Source organism: Neolamprologus multifasciatus, chromosome 3 (genome assembly GCF_963576455.1).
Source record: "Neolamprologus multifasciatus chromosome 3, fNeoMul1.2, whole genome shotgun sequence".
Lineage (NCBI taxonomy): Eukaryota > Metazoa > Chordata > Actinopteri > Cichliformes > Cichlidae > Neolamprologus > Neolamprologus multifasciatus.
In genome coordinates, this window is record NC_140441.1 from 32,822,844 (window position 1) to 32,838,730 (window position 15,887).

Sequence of the window (15,887 nt, forward strand, 5' to 3'; positions counted from 1 at the left end):
TATCAGATGCCACCTCTCTGAGGACAGCTCAGGCCCTCCAAGGTTTGGAGGCCTATCTCCCCCCACCACTTCCCCTGCCGGGGGCGGACTCCCTCAGACATCGGTGCGTTGGTGGTTCTTTGTGTCCGGGGGTGGGCGTCCGGGTACACACCGGCTCACTCCTTGGCGGCTGCTTATCGGGGCCTGGAGCCTGGGGCTCGCTTGGGCCACTTCGGAGGTGGGGTGCCCCCGGCCTCTCGGCCTGGGGCTCGGTCACTCAGGCACAGCTGGCTGCCGGCGGAGCTCACGGGCACGTCACTGCAGCCCCCCCTGGCTTCTGCTCCGTGGCTGCTGGGTGACCCCTCATCTGGGACTCTCCTCAGCTCTTTCTGGGACAGTGGCACGGCTGCCCCTCTGTTGGTCTTCCTTGGTCTCTTGTGTTCTGAGGGCCTCTGGATGTCTGGAGTTTTGATCTCCTCCATACCTGCTTCATGCCCTGGAGGACGGGGCAGTGGCCCCCCACACCCTCTAGCAGATCATTACATGAGGGAACCTTTTAAGAAAACAAGCGCGTCCATGCTCACAGGTGTACACACGGGTGATCACACACACAAACTACACCCTTTTTGGCTCCTACCTCAATACACACTGTGCTGTCGATCTTACGTGCTGCACAATAATGTTTAATATTTAGTATTTACTGTCATATTCCCATATATCACTGTGATGTGGTTTATTGTATTACTCTCGTTTTCTTCTGCTTGTTTTCTTTTTTCTTTCTCAACAGGTGATCCAGGTGATTGATATATGTATTTTTTTTTTTTCTTCTGCTTATTCTGTTGGTTTTTGTTTTTTGCCCTTCTCCCCCGTCCCTCTTCTCAACTGTTTTTCTTTCCCTCTTTCTTTCTCCCTTTTCTTTCCCCCAGTCAAGTCTGTCCCGTATTCAGCAAGTGAAAATAAAATAAAGAATAAAAGGTGAATCAAATGGACCATTACGGCAAAGCTGGGATGGTCAGTTTGGTAAAGAAAATCCGTTGGGCATCTTTCTTCGCCTTTAGACAATAATTCTGATGGCAAAAGAGCCAAACGGGACAGGCAAAAAAAAAAAAAAAAAAAAAAAAAGGAAAATGAGTTTGTTTGGTTTTTTAACTTTCTTTCAGAGTTCCATTAAACTGTCCAAGAAATTTGAGCTTGTTGATGTTTGATCCTGATGGAGACATAGTGAAATGCAGAAATGGAGATGCATCACTCTCAGAGTGTAGTCCCTGCACACCACCGTCTGTCCTCAGCCTTTCACCAGTAAGTAACAGCTATTTTTTTTGTCACTGGAGACATGTTGGCTCCAGTGTCAGATTAAGGAACTGACCTCCCAGCCCTCAGTTAATTTGACAAATTATAACTCATTTAATGTTAAAATTTTCATTATTCAGTCTGTGCAAACCAGTAAGACAACAAGTCCACTCCCAAGGCGTAACATGCCGACGTTTTGTCACGTCCCGCGGCGTTCCTGAGGAACGCAAAAGGAGACCTTCGGCGTTCTTATGGTACGCGGCGGGTTATGGGCGAAATCCAGTGCAATGACGCTCCCGCGGTAATAGACGTTCCAGCCCTGTATTCCAGCCCTAAACCTAACCTTATCCCAGTGGCGGTCCTAGCCTGCTTGGCGCCCTGGGCGAACACTCCTTCTGGCGCCCCCCCCCCCCCCCCCCACACACACACACACAAAACATATTAAGGATTGTACATTAACATAAAGCTGTTGTACACACACACACATATGAAGAGAGGGAGTATGCATAGTATGCAAACGGCTACCAAACAGCCATCATAATTCATCATTCAATGAGAATAGGACAAATCAACAACTGACACTGACTAATTAATATTACAATCTGTAACATCATGTATTGTTTGGAGTTTAGTCTGTTACTGTTGCTATTTTACCATTTCTTCTTGGAGCAACTGTAACTCACATAATTTCCTTAGGGATTAAAAAAGTATTCTGATTCTGATTCTGATTGTTTCAGGATGACCTGCCATTATCCAATCACACATCTGCTTACCTGTATCTTTTGCTCGTTTCTCCTCCTCTTCTTTTCTCTTTTTTCTAAACTGACCACCTGATGACTTTGAACTTTTCTTGTCCATCTTCCATTGGTTTTAATTTTGCACTCCAGTATGAACACCCATCCCTCAACCCCAGGATCACCAGAACACAACCTAACACACCTACACCTTAGTTCACAGATTCACTTTGTCTAGGGTTTATTTCTGAGATTTCACACAACCCAGGATTCAAATCATGAATACATAATGGGCTTGGATTTACAACATTATAAATAAAATGTGCTCTATTAGGAAGCAGCAGTCCCCCCTCCCCTTTCGACAGCTTGTGTGTGAGACTTTAAATCATCAAACTGTAAATTATAAATTTTAAATTGTTATTGATCCCTTTACCCCTAGTCCTAAAGTGTATATTTATTTTCTTACTCTTCTTATATTTATTGTTTGTTTACTTGCACTGCTGTAACTGGAGCCTCGTCGTCTCGTCTCTCTATATGCTCGACTGTATGTAGCGGAGATGACAATAAAGTTTACTTTGACTTCAGCAGCGAGCAGGCGCACCGAGGGCTCTCGCGCTCACTTTTCGTGTATAGAATTTCGAAAAAACATCGGTGCAAATTATAAGTCTGTATCATGATGTCTGGTGTTTTCGTGTTTGCTGGTTTGTTTTAATTTTGTTTGATTTTGGTTATTAGATGCTGCTCCAGCCAGCCAGAGAACCCCCCGCCGCCCCGCCCTCTCCTCCCTGTGTCGCAAGCAGCAGGTGCACCTCGCAAACGAAGGGCGATCGGTGCCTGTACCATTCCCAATATGCGCTGGCTGATGTCGGGGCAGCATGAGAGCAGAGTGAAGCTGACCCCCCACCCACTTGAAACGTAAAGGCAAATAGGCGGAGCGGTTAGTGCTACGTTTGTGCAGATTTGTGCAGGTAAAATGAGCGTTTGTGCTGCTACGGTTTTTGAGATATTAAACATTATTTTATAGGTCATTCAAAGTCCCCATCCCCCCAGACTGCTCCAAAACGGGCCAAAATGGTCTACTTTTTTAGTGCTACGTTTGTGCTGATTTGTGCAGGTAAAATTAACGTTTGTGCTGCTACGGTTTACGAGATATTAAAAGTTATATTTTTGCCGATGACGTCACCATCCCCCCAGACTGCTCCAAAACGGGCCAAAATACTTTTTGACTTTTTTAGTGCTACGTTTGTGCCGACTCTTTGAAGTGAACGACGCGAGCTTTTTTTTTTCTTTCTCTCACCCTTTCTCTCGCCCTTTTTTCCGCTAAACTCCGCACGCGCGGCCTGTACTTTGCGCTGGGCAGAGGGGGGAGGGGCGTTAGTTACACTCGCAGTAGCACAGGAACAGAGCCAGAGAGAAAGAGAGTGAGGGACAACAACGTCACATTAGAAAGGTATAGTAATCATCCACTATTTTCAGTTGCAGATGATAAAGGATTCAGAAATCATGCAGGCCCATATGACAGAGATTGCGCATCTTCTTTTTGTTTTAATATTTTAATTTATATTTAATTGTGTTGTGGTTTGCAGTGTTTTGTGTTGTTTCACGTTAAATTTGCTTAAAAGGAAAAAGCTGAAAATTTATATAGTTAAAAGTCTAAAATGTAAATAGTTGTTCTTTGTATTGTATGATTTATTTATTACATTTTATGTGGAGTGAATAAATAAAGTATATTTATGGTGGCCCTTAGAGAAAAAGCACGTACAAACTCCAAAGCACGTACAAACTCCAAAGCACGTACAAACTCCAAAACACGTACAAACTCTTAAGCATGTACAAACTCCAAAATGCATAAAAACTCAGACGCACTTACAAACCCCGAAGCATGTACAAACTCCAAAACACGTAAAAACTCAGAAGCACGTACAAACTCAGAATCACGTACAAAAGACAACAGAAGTGCTCCAGGATGCTAGGGCGCAGTGTTGAGCTTTTGTTACCTAGTGGCTACGGAAGCCAGGAAGTATCAACAACCGGATTTGGTGTGTGGTATTAACAGGTAAATTAATTTTTTTTAAATTATTTGAATAAATATGAGTGCTTGTCTATAAATACACAAACAATACACATATGCTTTCAATTGTGTAATTTAAGTGATCTGGGTAGCTCTGTTTTGGAAGTTCAATTAACGCTAGAAATGTGTTTTGGAGTTTGTACGTGCTTTTTGGAGTTTGTATATGCTTTAGAGTTTGTACGTGCTTTGTCTCTAGGGGCCATATATAAACATATATAAATAAAACCACTTTTTTTACATTAGTAATTCCTTTTCTGCATAATTTTATATTATTGTTAATGATTAAATAATTAAAGCAAAAAAACAACCTGAAGAGCCGGTTCGGAGCCGAAAGAGCCGGATCTCTAAAAAGAGCCGGAAATCCCATCACTAATGAGTACGAGCATTTTTTTTTTGCCGATGCCCGTGATGCCGCCCCCCACCACCTGTATCTAAAACTGCTACTGCCTTATCCCTAGCCCTAACCATAACCTTTTTCCTGATCTTAACCAGGACTTTAATGATGTTAAATAGCGTGTTTCTAAGCGATTTGAAGAAAAAGAGCGAAAATGTGTAGATTGAGTCCATACGGTTCTCATATTTTCTCATATTTCCTCATTTTTCCGAGATCGTCATTTAGGAACGTGGTGGGTAGCCGAAAACGTAATATGTTGACGATTTGTCACCTAGCGTAAAATGTTACGCTTTGGGAGTGAGAACGTGTTGCATACACATATCCCCTTAATAGGGCATATACATGTTATCTTTCCTTTCATAGCTGATTCATTATTTGGTGCACACTATTTTGTTAGTGTCTCATGATCACAGGGCCGTGCAGAGAGGTTTAAAGGGGCGGGTGCTCAAAGTTAAAAAGGGGCACATTGAGCCAGGCTGAATAACAACAACACACATTCATCAAGAATCTAATATGGGAAGGGCAGGGCTGTGTTGATCTGAGACTGTACACATTAAAAAGTCCATAGGAGAGATGGTAGCTGATTAAACAAGTGTCATGAGATAATAACAAAATGCAAAGATTGGTGACAGCGCTTGGAACCATAAGGCAACAAAAAACTGTGAGAAATAAACTCGGCTCTGCCTGTGAATCACTCTTTGCTTCTCTTCTTCCTTCCATCCCATCATTTCATATATCACTCTCCATTTGCTGTCTATCTGAGAACAAGGCACAACTTGCTATTGCAATAAACTATAATCTAATTATCCACACCTAACAACTCTTGCACTTAATCTATAATAAAATGATGACAGAAAAATGTTATAGCACTGCCTTTAGTAGCCTCACACAGCTCTACTGTTCCCTCCTCATGTCCTTACCAGCCATGTCTGGACAATGTTATATCATGAGTAATATTTTTTTTAAAAATCCATCTAAATAAAACACACACATGCACGCACACACAGGGACATTTTAGACCTTCTTCAGAATACAATAATTTTACTGCTGTAAAATCCAAATTTTGTCTTATTTAAAATATAAATCTAATATAATCTGCTTCTTAATGTATGTTCTTTAAAATACAGCGTGTGTTTTTTAATACAATTATAATAATGCATAATTATGTGGACTTGCACATTAGATCGTTTTTAGTGAAATATAATCCCTCCAGAAAGGCAGGAAAAGCCCAGAAACTTACTTTAAAACTAAATATGTTCTAAAAACTTTAAAACTAAATATATTCTCTAAAACGGTGGACAGAGCTACAGACCCATGCCAGCCTTACACAGGTAGCCAGCAGCTATGACCAGCACTACTTGTGCAGTTAATAAAAGGACAGGTAATGTTTGTCGCGCTGTTGCACACACAGCACGCTCGTTTGTTTCAGTTCGTCAGTTGCAACAAGACAGCTGACCAACGTGTACATAATAAGCTAATACTCCTGTGTGCTATACACTACAGTTTACGCTGTACACCTACTTACTGGTTTTGTCACATCAGTCTGTGTCTCTGAGTTAATTTGTGTTTCTCCTACAGCTCTGGACCGCAAAAAATGCGCGTGCTCTTTGTGAGCTCGTTCCTGGCTCGTAACCAGCGCGTTCTGCCGTCAAGAGCGATCATTGGTTAAATGTGATCATGTGACAGATGCAAGCCAGATCCTTTTACTTAGCAAAACTGTGATTAATAGTTGAATATAATTGTTGAGGGGCACAGACAGGACTCCGCACGCACACACACATTAATTTATTTATTTTTTTTTAAAGTTGCCTCAACAAAAGGGCACTTTGGGCACCCATCAGGAAAGGGGCGGGTGCTCAAACCCCTCTAGCCCCCCCCTCTGCACGTGCCTGCATGATCATGGCTGCTAAGGGTTGAAGTGTACTGAGGACACATTTTATCTGCTGAAATCCTGCTTCACCGGAAGAGCATTTCCAACAAAGATACTAAAGTTCAATGGTTTGTAGACTTGATGTTGTGACTGCATCAAAGGATTATATTTTTGTGTTTCTTATACTTGTAAAGTTACTGATGCTAATTATAAAAAGGTAATCATAAGGTACTAATTTTTCTTGTTGTTTGACTTAAAATCAAAATAAATCAAATTGTAGCAAACTAAATATCTACAAGTTAAACTCTCTAAACATTAAAAAAGATCATTTAAACAAGTTACAACACTAAAACATTGAAAATATATATTTTTTAAATTTAAAACACAATTTAATAATGGCTCCATTGTACTGATTTATTTTCACAGTGCAGCCAAGTACCACTCTGAGCTTCGATGTGTGATTGTGACCGTTAGAAAAGGTGAGCAGTGCATTAACATCCACTACTAACAACTACACAACTGATGCAGTTCATGAATAATCGCTGTTTTGACTTTTTACAGCATCGCCAACTCCATCACCCAATACACCAGAGTGTGAGTATAAAAGCCTGGAGTGATGTTTAACACTCAAAGTTAGTCTTATTTGATAGATTTAGTGAATAAATAGAAAATAGCAGAAGAATAAAATCTCGTACTTGTGTTAAGGATGAGTCAAACCAAAAACCCAGAACTTGTTGATAGTTTCCCTTCATTCCAGTGGAATCGCTGCATAATTGGTCTTTGCATAGTTCAACTTTGGTAAACATTTGCTCACTTTCAAACCACCCACTAATTGCAGAAATGTCATTTTCAGCTTCATCCACTAGAGGGCAAAGTGGCATATAATCCACTAGAGCTAGCAAGCTTAGCTAAAAGGCTACATGCACACACCTGGTAATTATTGATATTTACATACATACATACATGTATGTATGTATTGATATGTAAGAGACCAATAAAATATTAGAATTTCACCACAAGTCAAACATAAAGGTCTTGGATAGGCTAGAACATGCAGCACTCTATATCCTTTAATTATTGAGGCTGTAGACCAAAGTGTTTATTTGTACCAGGTTTAAAAATGTTAAATTTAATTCTGAAGTTTGGCTTCTGAACATGAAAGTCAATGGCCTCAAGTGCACATTGTAGTCAAGAACTTTGTTTATTACAACTACAAAGTAGACTTGATTGTGACTGCAAAGTGTTCTGCATTTCAGCGTTGAGCCCTGGAGTAAGATGACTTAGACTGAGTTTATTATCCTGCTGCCAAATGAGCAAAAGTGACCTTGAGAAGACTCTTACAAAATTTATCTTAATTTCTCAGTACTCCTAATGGGAAAAACACTGTGAAATGATAAACAAAGTGACAGAAAATAAATAAAAACAAATATTGTAGAAAACTAATTGTATTCGTTTTACAAAACTATGTTTGAAAATACAAAAATGACCCATCTCTACTGACATGAACATAAAGTTGTAAAGGACATGTTATGATTAGATAACTCAAACAAATCAAGTCAGAAAAACATTCTTGTTGGTTTAGAGACATTCTAACATTCTTGTGTTTCTAGATGTTGCAGCGCTGAAAATGAAGTTTTCCTTGTCGATGGATTTATCTAAAATCAATACGAATGTCTTCCTAAATCAGGTCAGACTTATATCCAGTCAGAAATCAAATAAGCGTACCAGTGAACTGCACCCCTGCAGTTGTAGACATTACGATAGAAACAGCTTTTGTGAGTGATTACAGAAAAAAAAGTTCAGATCACAGTGTGTGTCTGAACTTTTGTCTAAGTTTGTTTTGTTTTGTTTGCCTTCACTTGCTTCACTTAATTCAAACGTTTTCTTGTTTTCTAAAACACAGACTTAACATCTGACTTAGGATCACTGATGACTTAGACCTCACAGAGTTAAGAAAAACAGTTTTTGCAACCATTTCTTTTCAGCAAAAATTACATTTTTCTTTTGCCAGGTGAAAAAACATCAGAAAAGAGGAACTACAAACACCAACAGGACTGGAAATATGCTTAACTTTCTGCAGAGAAGTGTCTATGTTTGTGTTTATCGATTTCAGAAACTTTATTAAGCCCAGAAGCAACAAGTTTGGTAAATTAACATCATTTTGCTTTAACCTCCTAGGACCTGGCGTCCACATATGTGGACATGACATTTTGGGTTATTTAGACCAAAATACTCAATTTTGCTCAACAAGGGCCTGATATCCACTTACTAGGACATTATATTGCTACTGTTCTATCAAAATTTTAAACGAATATCATTATATGTATACTTCATTTTAAAAATCCTGCTGCAATGCAAATTAGCCACACCGTGAGATGTAAGGATATCTGGTAGACCAAGCAGTCTGCCTAGACTGCAAGACTAGGTTGATGAGCCTGTGCACTGCCTGGACTGATTACAAGAAGGCCTATGACTCAATGTCCCACAGCTGGATCCTAGAATGCCTCGACCTATACAAGATCAACAGAACCCTGATAGCTTTCTTCAATGTGAATGTGGCAGACAACACTAGAAGCAAACTTCAAGCCCATAGCAGAAGTCAGCATCAAATACGGGATCTACCAAGGAGATTCTCTGTCCCCGCTTCTGTTTTGGATAGGCCTGAACCCTCTCAGGGAGAACATTGACAAGACTGGCTACTAGAGCAGGGCAATATGACCAAAAATATTTATCACAATATACATTTGAAAATTTGCGATAACGATATAACTGACGATATAATTGACACAACAAATACAGTGAACAAATACTTTACAACTCCACAACTTTATTAGTGCAAAAAAACCCATCAATGTATTTTCACTTAAACAAGCAGCTGTTTTTTATGTGCATTAAAGTTATATAAAATTTTAACAGTGCAAATGCAAATTCCTTGCTGACAGTTTAACCAAAAGGCATTTCCAGTGGAAATTGGCCGATGTATCCTCAGCATAACCATGTATAATATCCACAAAACTTAAAAAGAGGTATTACACATACAATACGGTAATATTATGTTGAAGCACAGTATGTATCACTCCGCGAGGCTCCTGCCTACGATAGCCGTAATGCTCCAACAATCCATCAAGCGGTGCGGGTTCGTAGCTTAGCTAAGTCGTACTAAAACATCTGACAGATTTTCGAGCGCCGTGTACCACATAAAATCGTTTTGAGGTCAGTAAACACGACCAGAATTCATACATAATTTTCAGAAAAATCAAAGGATTGATTTTAAGTGTGCCGTATTTTCCAAAAAACAGGGTAATAACAACTGCCCACTAGCATGCGCTACCAAAAATAGTGGTTCATCCGTTTCATTGAACGATACACTTTCACCCTTCTCATTCTCTGTCGGGGGCATTTTTTTCCCGCCATGTGCGTATGAAAACGAAGGCACTGCGTATGCGCGTTTTATCCATATTTTATCGTGATATTTCATTTTCTTATCGTTGCCCGACATTATTCTGGTAATACCGTGAACGGTATGATATGGCCCAGCCCTACTGGCTACAGATACCGACTACAGAACGACGCAGTTGTCAGCCACCTCCTGTACATGGATGACATCAAGCTGTATGCCAAGAGTGAACGAGACATCGATTCACTGATCCACACAACCAGGATATACAGCAATGACATCGGAATGTTGTTTGGATTGAAGAAATGTAGTCGAATGATAACAAAGAGAGGGAAGGTAGTCAGAACTGAGGGGATCAAACTACCAGAAGGCAACATTGCAGACATAGAGGACAGCTACAAGTACCTGGGGATCCCACAGGCAAATGGGAACCATCAAGAGGCCGCTAGGAAAGCTGCAAACACCAAGTCAGGGCTCTAGAGTGGTGTGACTAAAAAAAATATTTGGTCGCAGCAGTGTGACCAACTGCTCGGGTAACAAAAAAAAAAAAATCTCTGCAACTCTCTGTGTGGTCAACAACAGACACACATTATGCCCCTATCGTGGACTAAACCAATCAGAGATAGTCAGGGGCGGGACCTCTCTGATTGGCCGTGGTCCAGTTGAAAGTGCAGGTGGATAGAGGGAGGTGAGTAGCTTGAATAAAGCGATATCAATTCATTTAATCCTGAATTGACTTTTAAACATAACTGTGTTTTGCCAGAAACGCCAGATTCTCAGATTAAAGCTCACAAAACTATTTCAACAACCACCGAACAGTAAATGATCGCAAAACCTGCAGGACACCGGCCCTTGAAGCCTGGAGTTCCCCACCCCTGCTTTAGAGGGTTAAAAGTAAATGCTGCCCAGAGAGTGAGCTACTTGTTTTTCATCTGTGCGCTTTACTTAGTCCCTAAGGACCCCAAAGCGCTTTACACATTCAGTCATCCACCCATTCACACACACATTCACAGACTGGTGAAGGCAAGCTACATTGTAGCCACAGCTGCCACAATGATTTTAACCTGTTAAAAAACACTTGGAAAATACTGGTTCTAGTTTGGCATTTTTTAATATTGAGTCACCAGCAAACAGTGGAGTAATTAAACTCTGTGGGAACATGAAAAACCTTTACCTGTTATGGTTAGTCTGTAATCTGTGTACGGCTTTCTGTCATGTTGTATGCAGACAATGTGAGTAATGAGGAAAGCTTTCTTTTTTTCAGACTTACAAGAACTCCAAACACAGGTGTTGTTCTCAGTGCCAACATACCAAATATGCAGTCTATAAGGCAGTGGTGTCCAACTCCAGTCCTCGAGAGCTACTGTCCTGCAGCTTTTAGATGCCTCCCTACTCCAACACAGCTGAATCAAATGATAGAATTACTGCTACAGTATTGCATCAAGTTTGGCAAAGGCCTAGTAACAAGCCATGCATTTGATTCAGGTGTTTTGAAACAAGGATGGATTTAAAGCTGCAGGACAGTAGTTCTCGAGGGCTGGAGTTGGACACCTCTGCTGTAAGGTAGTCTGACCAAAGCCCAGACCAGACAGGAAGTCCAAACATGACTGTCTGTTCATCAATCTGCTAAAACAGTTGTGGAGCTAAACATTACTTACATTAGGATACAATTTAAGTTTTGTTCAAAGCAACCTGTCCTTGAACAACAAGAATCCATAGGAAATATATGGTCTTAACAGAAACTTAATTACTTGCTGTTTTCCCTCTTGGTTTCAAGTAGAGATGGACCGATCCGATATTACGTATCGGTATCGGTCCGATACTGACCCAAATTACTGGATCGGATATCGGCGAGAAATAAAAAATGTAATCCGATCCATTAAATATCAAAAAAGCACCTCACAAAGCTTGCTACACGGCGTAACTCGGCTCATAACCGTAGCACGTCAGCAGTATGCCTCACGTGATAGAGCCGCTGTGTGTATTTGTAGCCTTGCTAGCGAAATGCTGGTTTGCTAGCATCTCCGAGGAAGTTTTCCCAGAGAGAAGTAAAGCAAGTGTGTAAGTTCATCTCTGAATGTTTGTAAAGCATTCCCACCTTAAGCTTAACAACAGATATATGGAGTGACTGCCTCTCTCTCTCTCTCTCTCTCTCTCCTGCTACTTCAATCGTGAAACTGCTTAATGATAAGCTGATCGGCTTTTCTGTCGAGAGTCCGTCTCTCTTCTTAGTTTTTGGCCCACTTCTCACCAGAAAGAGGAAACCAGCGGCTGAACAACAGCAGCACTATTAAGCTTGATAAGCTGTTGTTAGAATTTATTTAATATTACTTTCTACACCAGGATCCTTTTCTATGCAGCTGACGGTTGGTAACTGTGCAGGGGCGGATCTAGCAAAGTTTAGCCAGGGGGGGCGATAGGGCATGAACAAGGAAAAGGGGGCACAAAGACATACATTTCTTTCTTGTTCTCATTTAAAATATCTATCTTTTAATAAATAATTATCTGACTCTTACACCCAAAGTTTTAATCTGATGTAAAATATATAGAAGTCCATTACTGTATATAGTAACTTTTAAGTCTAATATACGCTAGTAAGCTATAGTACTTTTTCCTTTGGGAAGATACCATCTGTGCAGTCTGCAATTCTGTTGAAGAAAGATGTTGAATCTATTTAATTATTCTTGAAAAATAATTTCTTTCTGTGCATTTTCCCCCTGCATCAAATTAAATTTGATTACATCGATTAAGCATCATGAGCTGGAGGGTGGGGGGTGGTTCCCTTTTTTTTTTGCTGGGAGTTTGCAACCCTATTAGTTAGGTTGCTTGATATTTCTGCTAAGTACTCTTTAAAATACCAGAATAGGGAGGATGGAGCAGGTTTACGTTTATTAGATTGATCAGTATTGCTGAACTATGAAATATTTTGTTGTATTTTTTACATACAGGTATAACAGAATAGCTTTAGTGTTGTTATTTATTTAAACTTGAGTATAAACTTATACAAAATGCAGCAAGATATTAAAAAAAACGTTTTATTGATTAAAAAACACACTATATCGGATTCATATCGGTATCGGCAGATATCCAAATTTATAATATCGGTATCGGTATCGGACATAAAAAAGTGGTATCGTGCCATCTCTAGTTTCAAGCAACTTAATTTGTCTTTGTCTGTTTAATCCTAAAAATGGGCACCAACGTCTTTAACTTAACAATTTGAATTATATTTTTATTTTTTCTTTACTTGCTTTCATCTGGAGGAAAAAGGTTAAAATTGTCTTGAGTGCCACAAGAATACCTTAATTTAAGCAACATCATAGTTTTATGGTCTCTGCATTGCGTTATCCTGTTTTTATTCTAATATTACAGATTGATATTTTTTGTAGAATATGTCACTGTGGTTCAAGGGGACCTGTCCATGCTTGTGATTGGCCTGTGGTGCTGCATTGTACCTTTTATATTAATATGTTTGATGCATTGACCTTTTGAACTGATGACCACTTCTGTGTGACTGCTTATCAGTGTTATTGTAAGAGAAGCCAGATAAGGAAAGGATATGCAGGTTGTGTTGAACTTGCTGTACAGTACGTGCCCATGAACAGAAATGGTGTCACGGTCTGGCTGGCAGACCGTGGGGGGTGTAGGGAAGGAGGACCCAGGCGCGGTGCTCTGTGTGCGAACAGTGCATTTATTTACAGTGGTGTAAAACAGACAACAATAAATCCCCCGTGCGATCCCAACTCCTGTTCCGTGTCTTCTCCCTTATCCCGTGCTCTGTCTCCGTTTCCTGTGTACTGTCCGTGTGCTGCCTCCTGGTCGCCACAATTCCTCCTGAGGAAACGTGCATACAAAAGGCAGCCGTGAGTACAAAACCTAACGGCAGACTTGCACTAACCTTGCACATTAATCTAAGACTGACGGGAGGTCACTCAACGATCCAGCGTCGAGGAGCTCTCAGCCACAGTGTCTTGAAGCTCCCCTGACGAGGCTTGATCGGTGCCAGGTGTGTGTGGATTCCTGGGTGTGACCAGTCAGCTGGCAGGGCCACACCCATCAGGCCTGAAAGTGCGTGCCACAACCGAAACCCGCACACACACGCACACACCCATAAACACCTGACAGTACACAAACACAGAACACAGGACAGCAGAAACAACCATAATAATAATAACGACAATAGTAGTCCAGACTGCTCACGGACCTCGAGTCCCCGGAACCGGGTCCGTGACAAATGGTTTTGTTGCCACTTAGCTTATTTAGCTATATATAGATCCAGAAACAGATTACACAGTGTAAATAACATTGATTTTGCTGGACTTATATTGTGTTTATTTATTGTGTGGAAGCATTTATCATATTTTTTTATCATGTTGTGCTGCTGTTGCAATAGTTGTGGTTCCTGGGGTAGATTTTATATGATATATGTGCATTTTAGATTTTTATCCATGTACATTTGGCCTTTTTAGGAAACTGGTATGATTCGTTCACTTTTCATAAACATGATAAACTCTAGTATTTGGTTAAATAGTCATTAATACAGACTATGTAACGTGCTTGTGATTACAACATCAACCTTATATCACATGTTTTATACTAATTAAACATTAAGTAGTGTAAGTCCTACAAAAGCATTCTGTGAAGCAGGCATATTGTGCATCTCTGAGACCCCAGGAAACCTTAGGAGTCAGTTCTTCTTCTCATCAGAAAGAAGAACTGACTCCAAAGGTTTTAACATTTGGGAACCAAAGTCACCAAACAAATCAAAGTTGACTTGTTTCGTAATTAAAGTTTTATATGGCCCAGTGACCACTGGAAATAAAGTTATGGACCTTTCCAGGTTCATTTTGATATGGACTTTGTGTTGTCTTAGCCAAAATGACCGCTCAGGAGCATTGCCAAGATTACTGCCAAGTAGCAATTATCACTTTTTAAACTAGTTAACACTTTTTAAATTCTCTTAATGATTTTTGAGTCTTTATAAATCAGGGCTCTAGAGTGCGACCAAATTTTTCAGTGGTGCGACTAAAAAAAAAATATTTGGTTGCACCTGTGCAACCAACTGTTCGGGTAGCAAAAAAAAAAAAATCTGCAACCTTCCCTGTGGTCAACAACAGACACACATTATGCCCCTATCGTGGACTAAACCAATCAGAGATAGTAAGGGGCGGGACCTCTCTGATTGGCTGTGGTCCAGTTGAAAGTGCAGGTGGAAGTGGGAGGTGAGTAGCTTGAATAAAGCGATATCAATTCATTAAATCCTGAATCGACTTTTAAATATAACTGTTTTGCCAGAAACGCCAGATTCTCAGATTAAAGCTCACAAAACCATTTCAACAACAACCAAACAGCAAATGAGAGCAGGTACACGGACTCCACACAGAGACGTAAACACAGAACGGACCCGACGCATCAGAATCAACTTTGTCTTTCTCGGCTTTCTCACCCGACGGCCCGTAGACGGACACGCTGTCGGAGCTTAGCGATTCTGATGCGTCCGGTCCGCGCTGTGTTTACGTCTTTTTGCGCTGATTCTGATCTGCAGGTTTTGTCTCTCTCCAACCAAAATTCGCAGAGCCAGCAGCAAAAGAAGCAGCAAACTGCGCTTCACATTTGATCAATGTCGTCATAAATTTTGCTGTTTTGCTTCCACGACTATTAAAATCACACTTCATGCACAGCTAGCTCTCTCTCTATCTATCTCTGTACTTCAAGAACAGTTTCCCGTCTCCAATCTCTGTTTTCTGTATTATTCATTCGCTTATTACCCACCAGTCTACCGTTGTTTACAGCGCTGTCAGCTGCTGTCTTTTTCTTTTCTTTTTCTTTTTTTCACTTAAATGACCTCGGACAAGAAAGCCTATTTTTTCTGTTGTTCAATACTGAAGAAATTTAAACTTTATATGCAGAACATTGTAGAATATTTTTAAGGTTATCTGCTATAAAAAGCCAGACCAGGAAAATCTCCTTCATGTTTTTCTGTGTTTTATTCTCAGTTACTTTCACACAAAGGCATCTGCTGTGATGTTCACAATTCTGATGAAGTCAGTTCTGATAAATGATCAGAATTATAATATTTCTGACTGTCTGAGGCTAAATTGAATCGAATCGAAATCGAATGGATTATAGAAATCAGTGATGATACCCAGCCC

At 40.3% G+C, this 15,887-nt stretch overlaps 2 protein-coding genes across 3 annotated transcripts in view; both read left to right on the forward strand.

Moving 5' to 3' along the window:
• Positions 1-15,887, forward strand: part of LOC146522629 (uncharacterized) — a 63,627-nt gene that overhangs the window by 21,815 nt on the left and 25,925 nt on the right. The window lies entirely within an intron of this gene.
• Positions 1,126-14,904, forward strand: LOC146522631 (uncharacterized). 2 transcript variants are annotated; one of them, XM_085151986.1, is made up of 4 exons: positions 1,126-1,278; positions 6,765-6,817; positions 6,900-6,932; positions 7,949-14,904. In XM_085151986.1, exons 1-4 carry the CDS (start codon positions 1,214-1,216, stop codon positions 8,119-8,121), a joined length of 324 nt encoding a protein of 107 aa, XP_085008112.1. In that variant the 5' UTR covers positions 1,126-1,213; the 3' UTR covers positions 8,122-14,904. The 2 variants fall into 2 exon arrangements, 1 of the variants encoding a protein (XP_085008112.1); XR_014872473.1 differs by lacking the exon at positions 1,126-1,278 and having other exon boundaries at positions 3,247-6,817; positions 7,949-9,191; positions 9,236-14,904.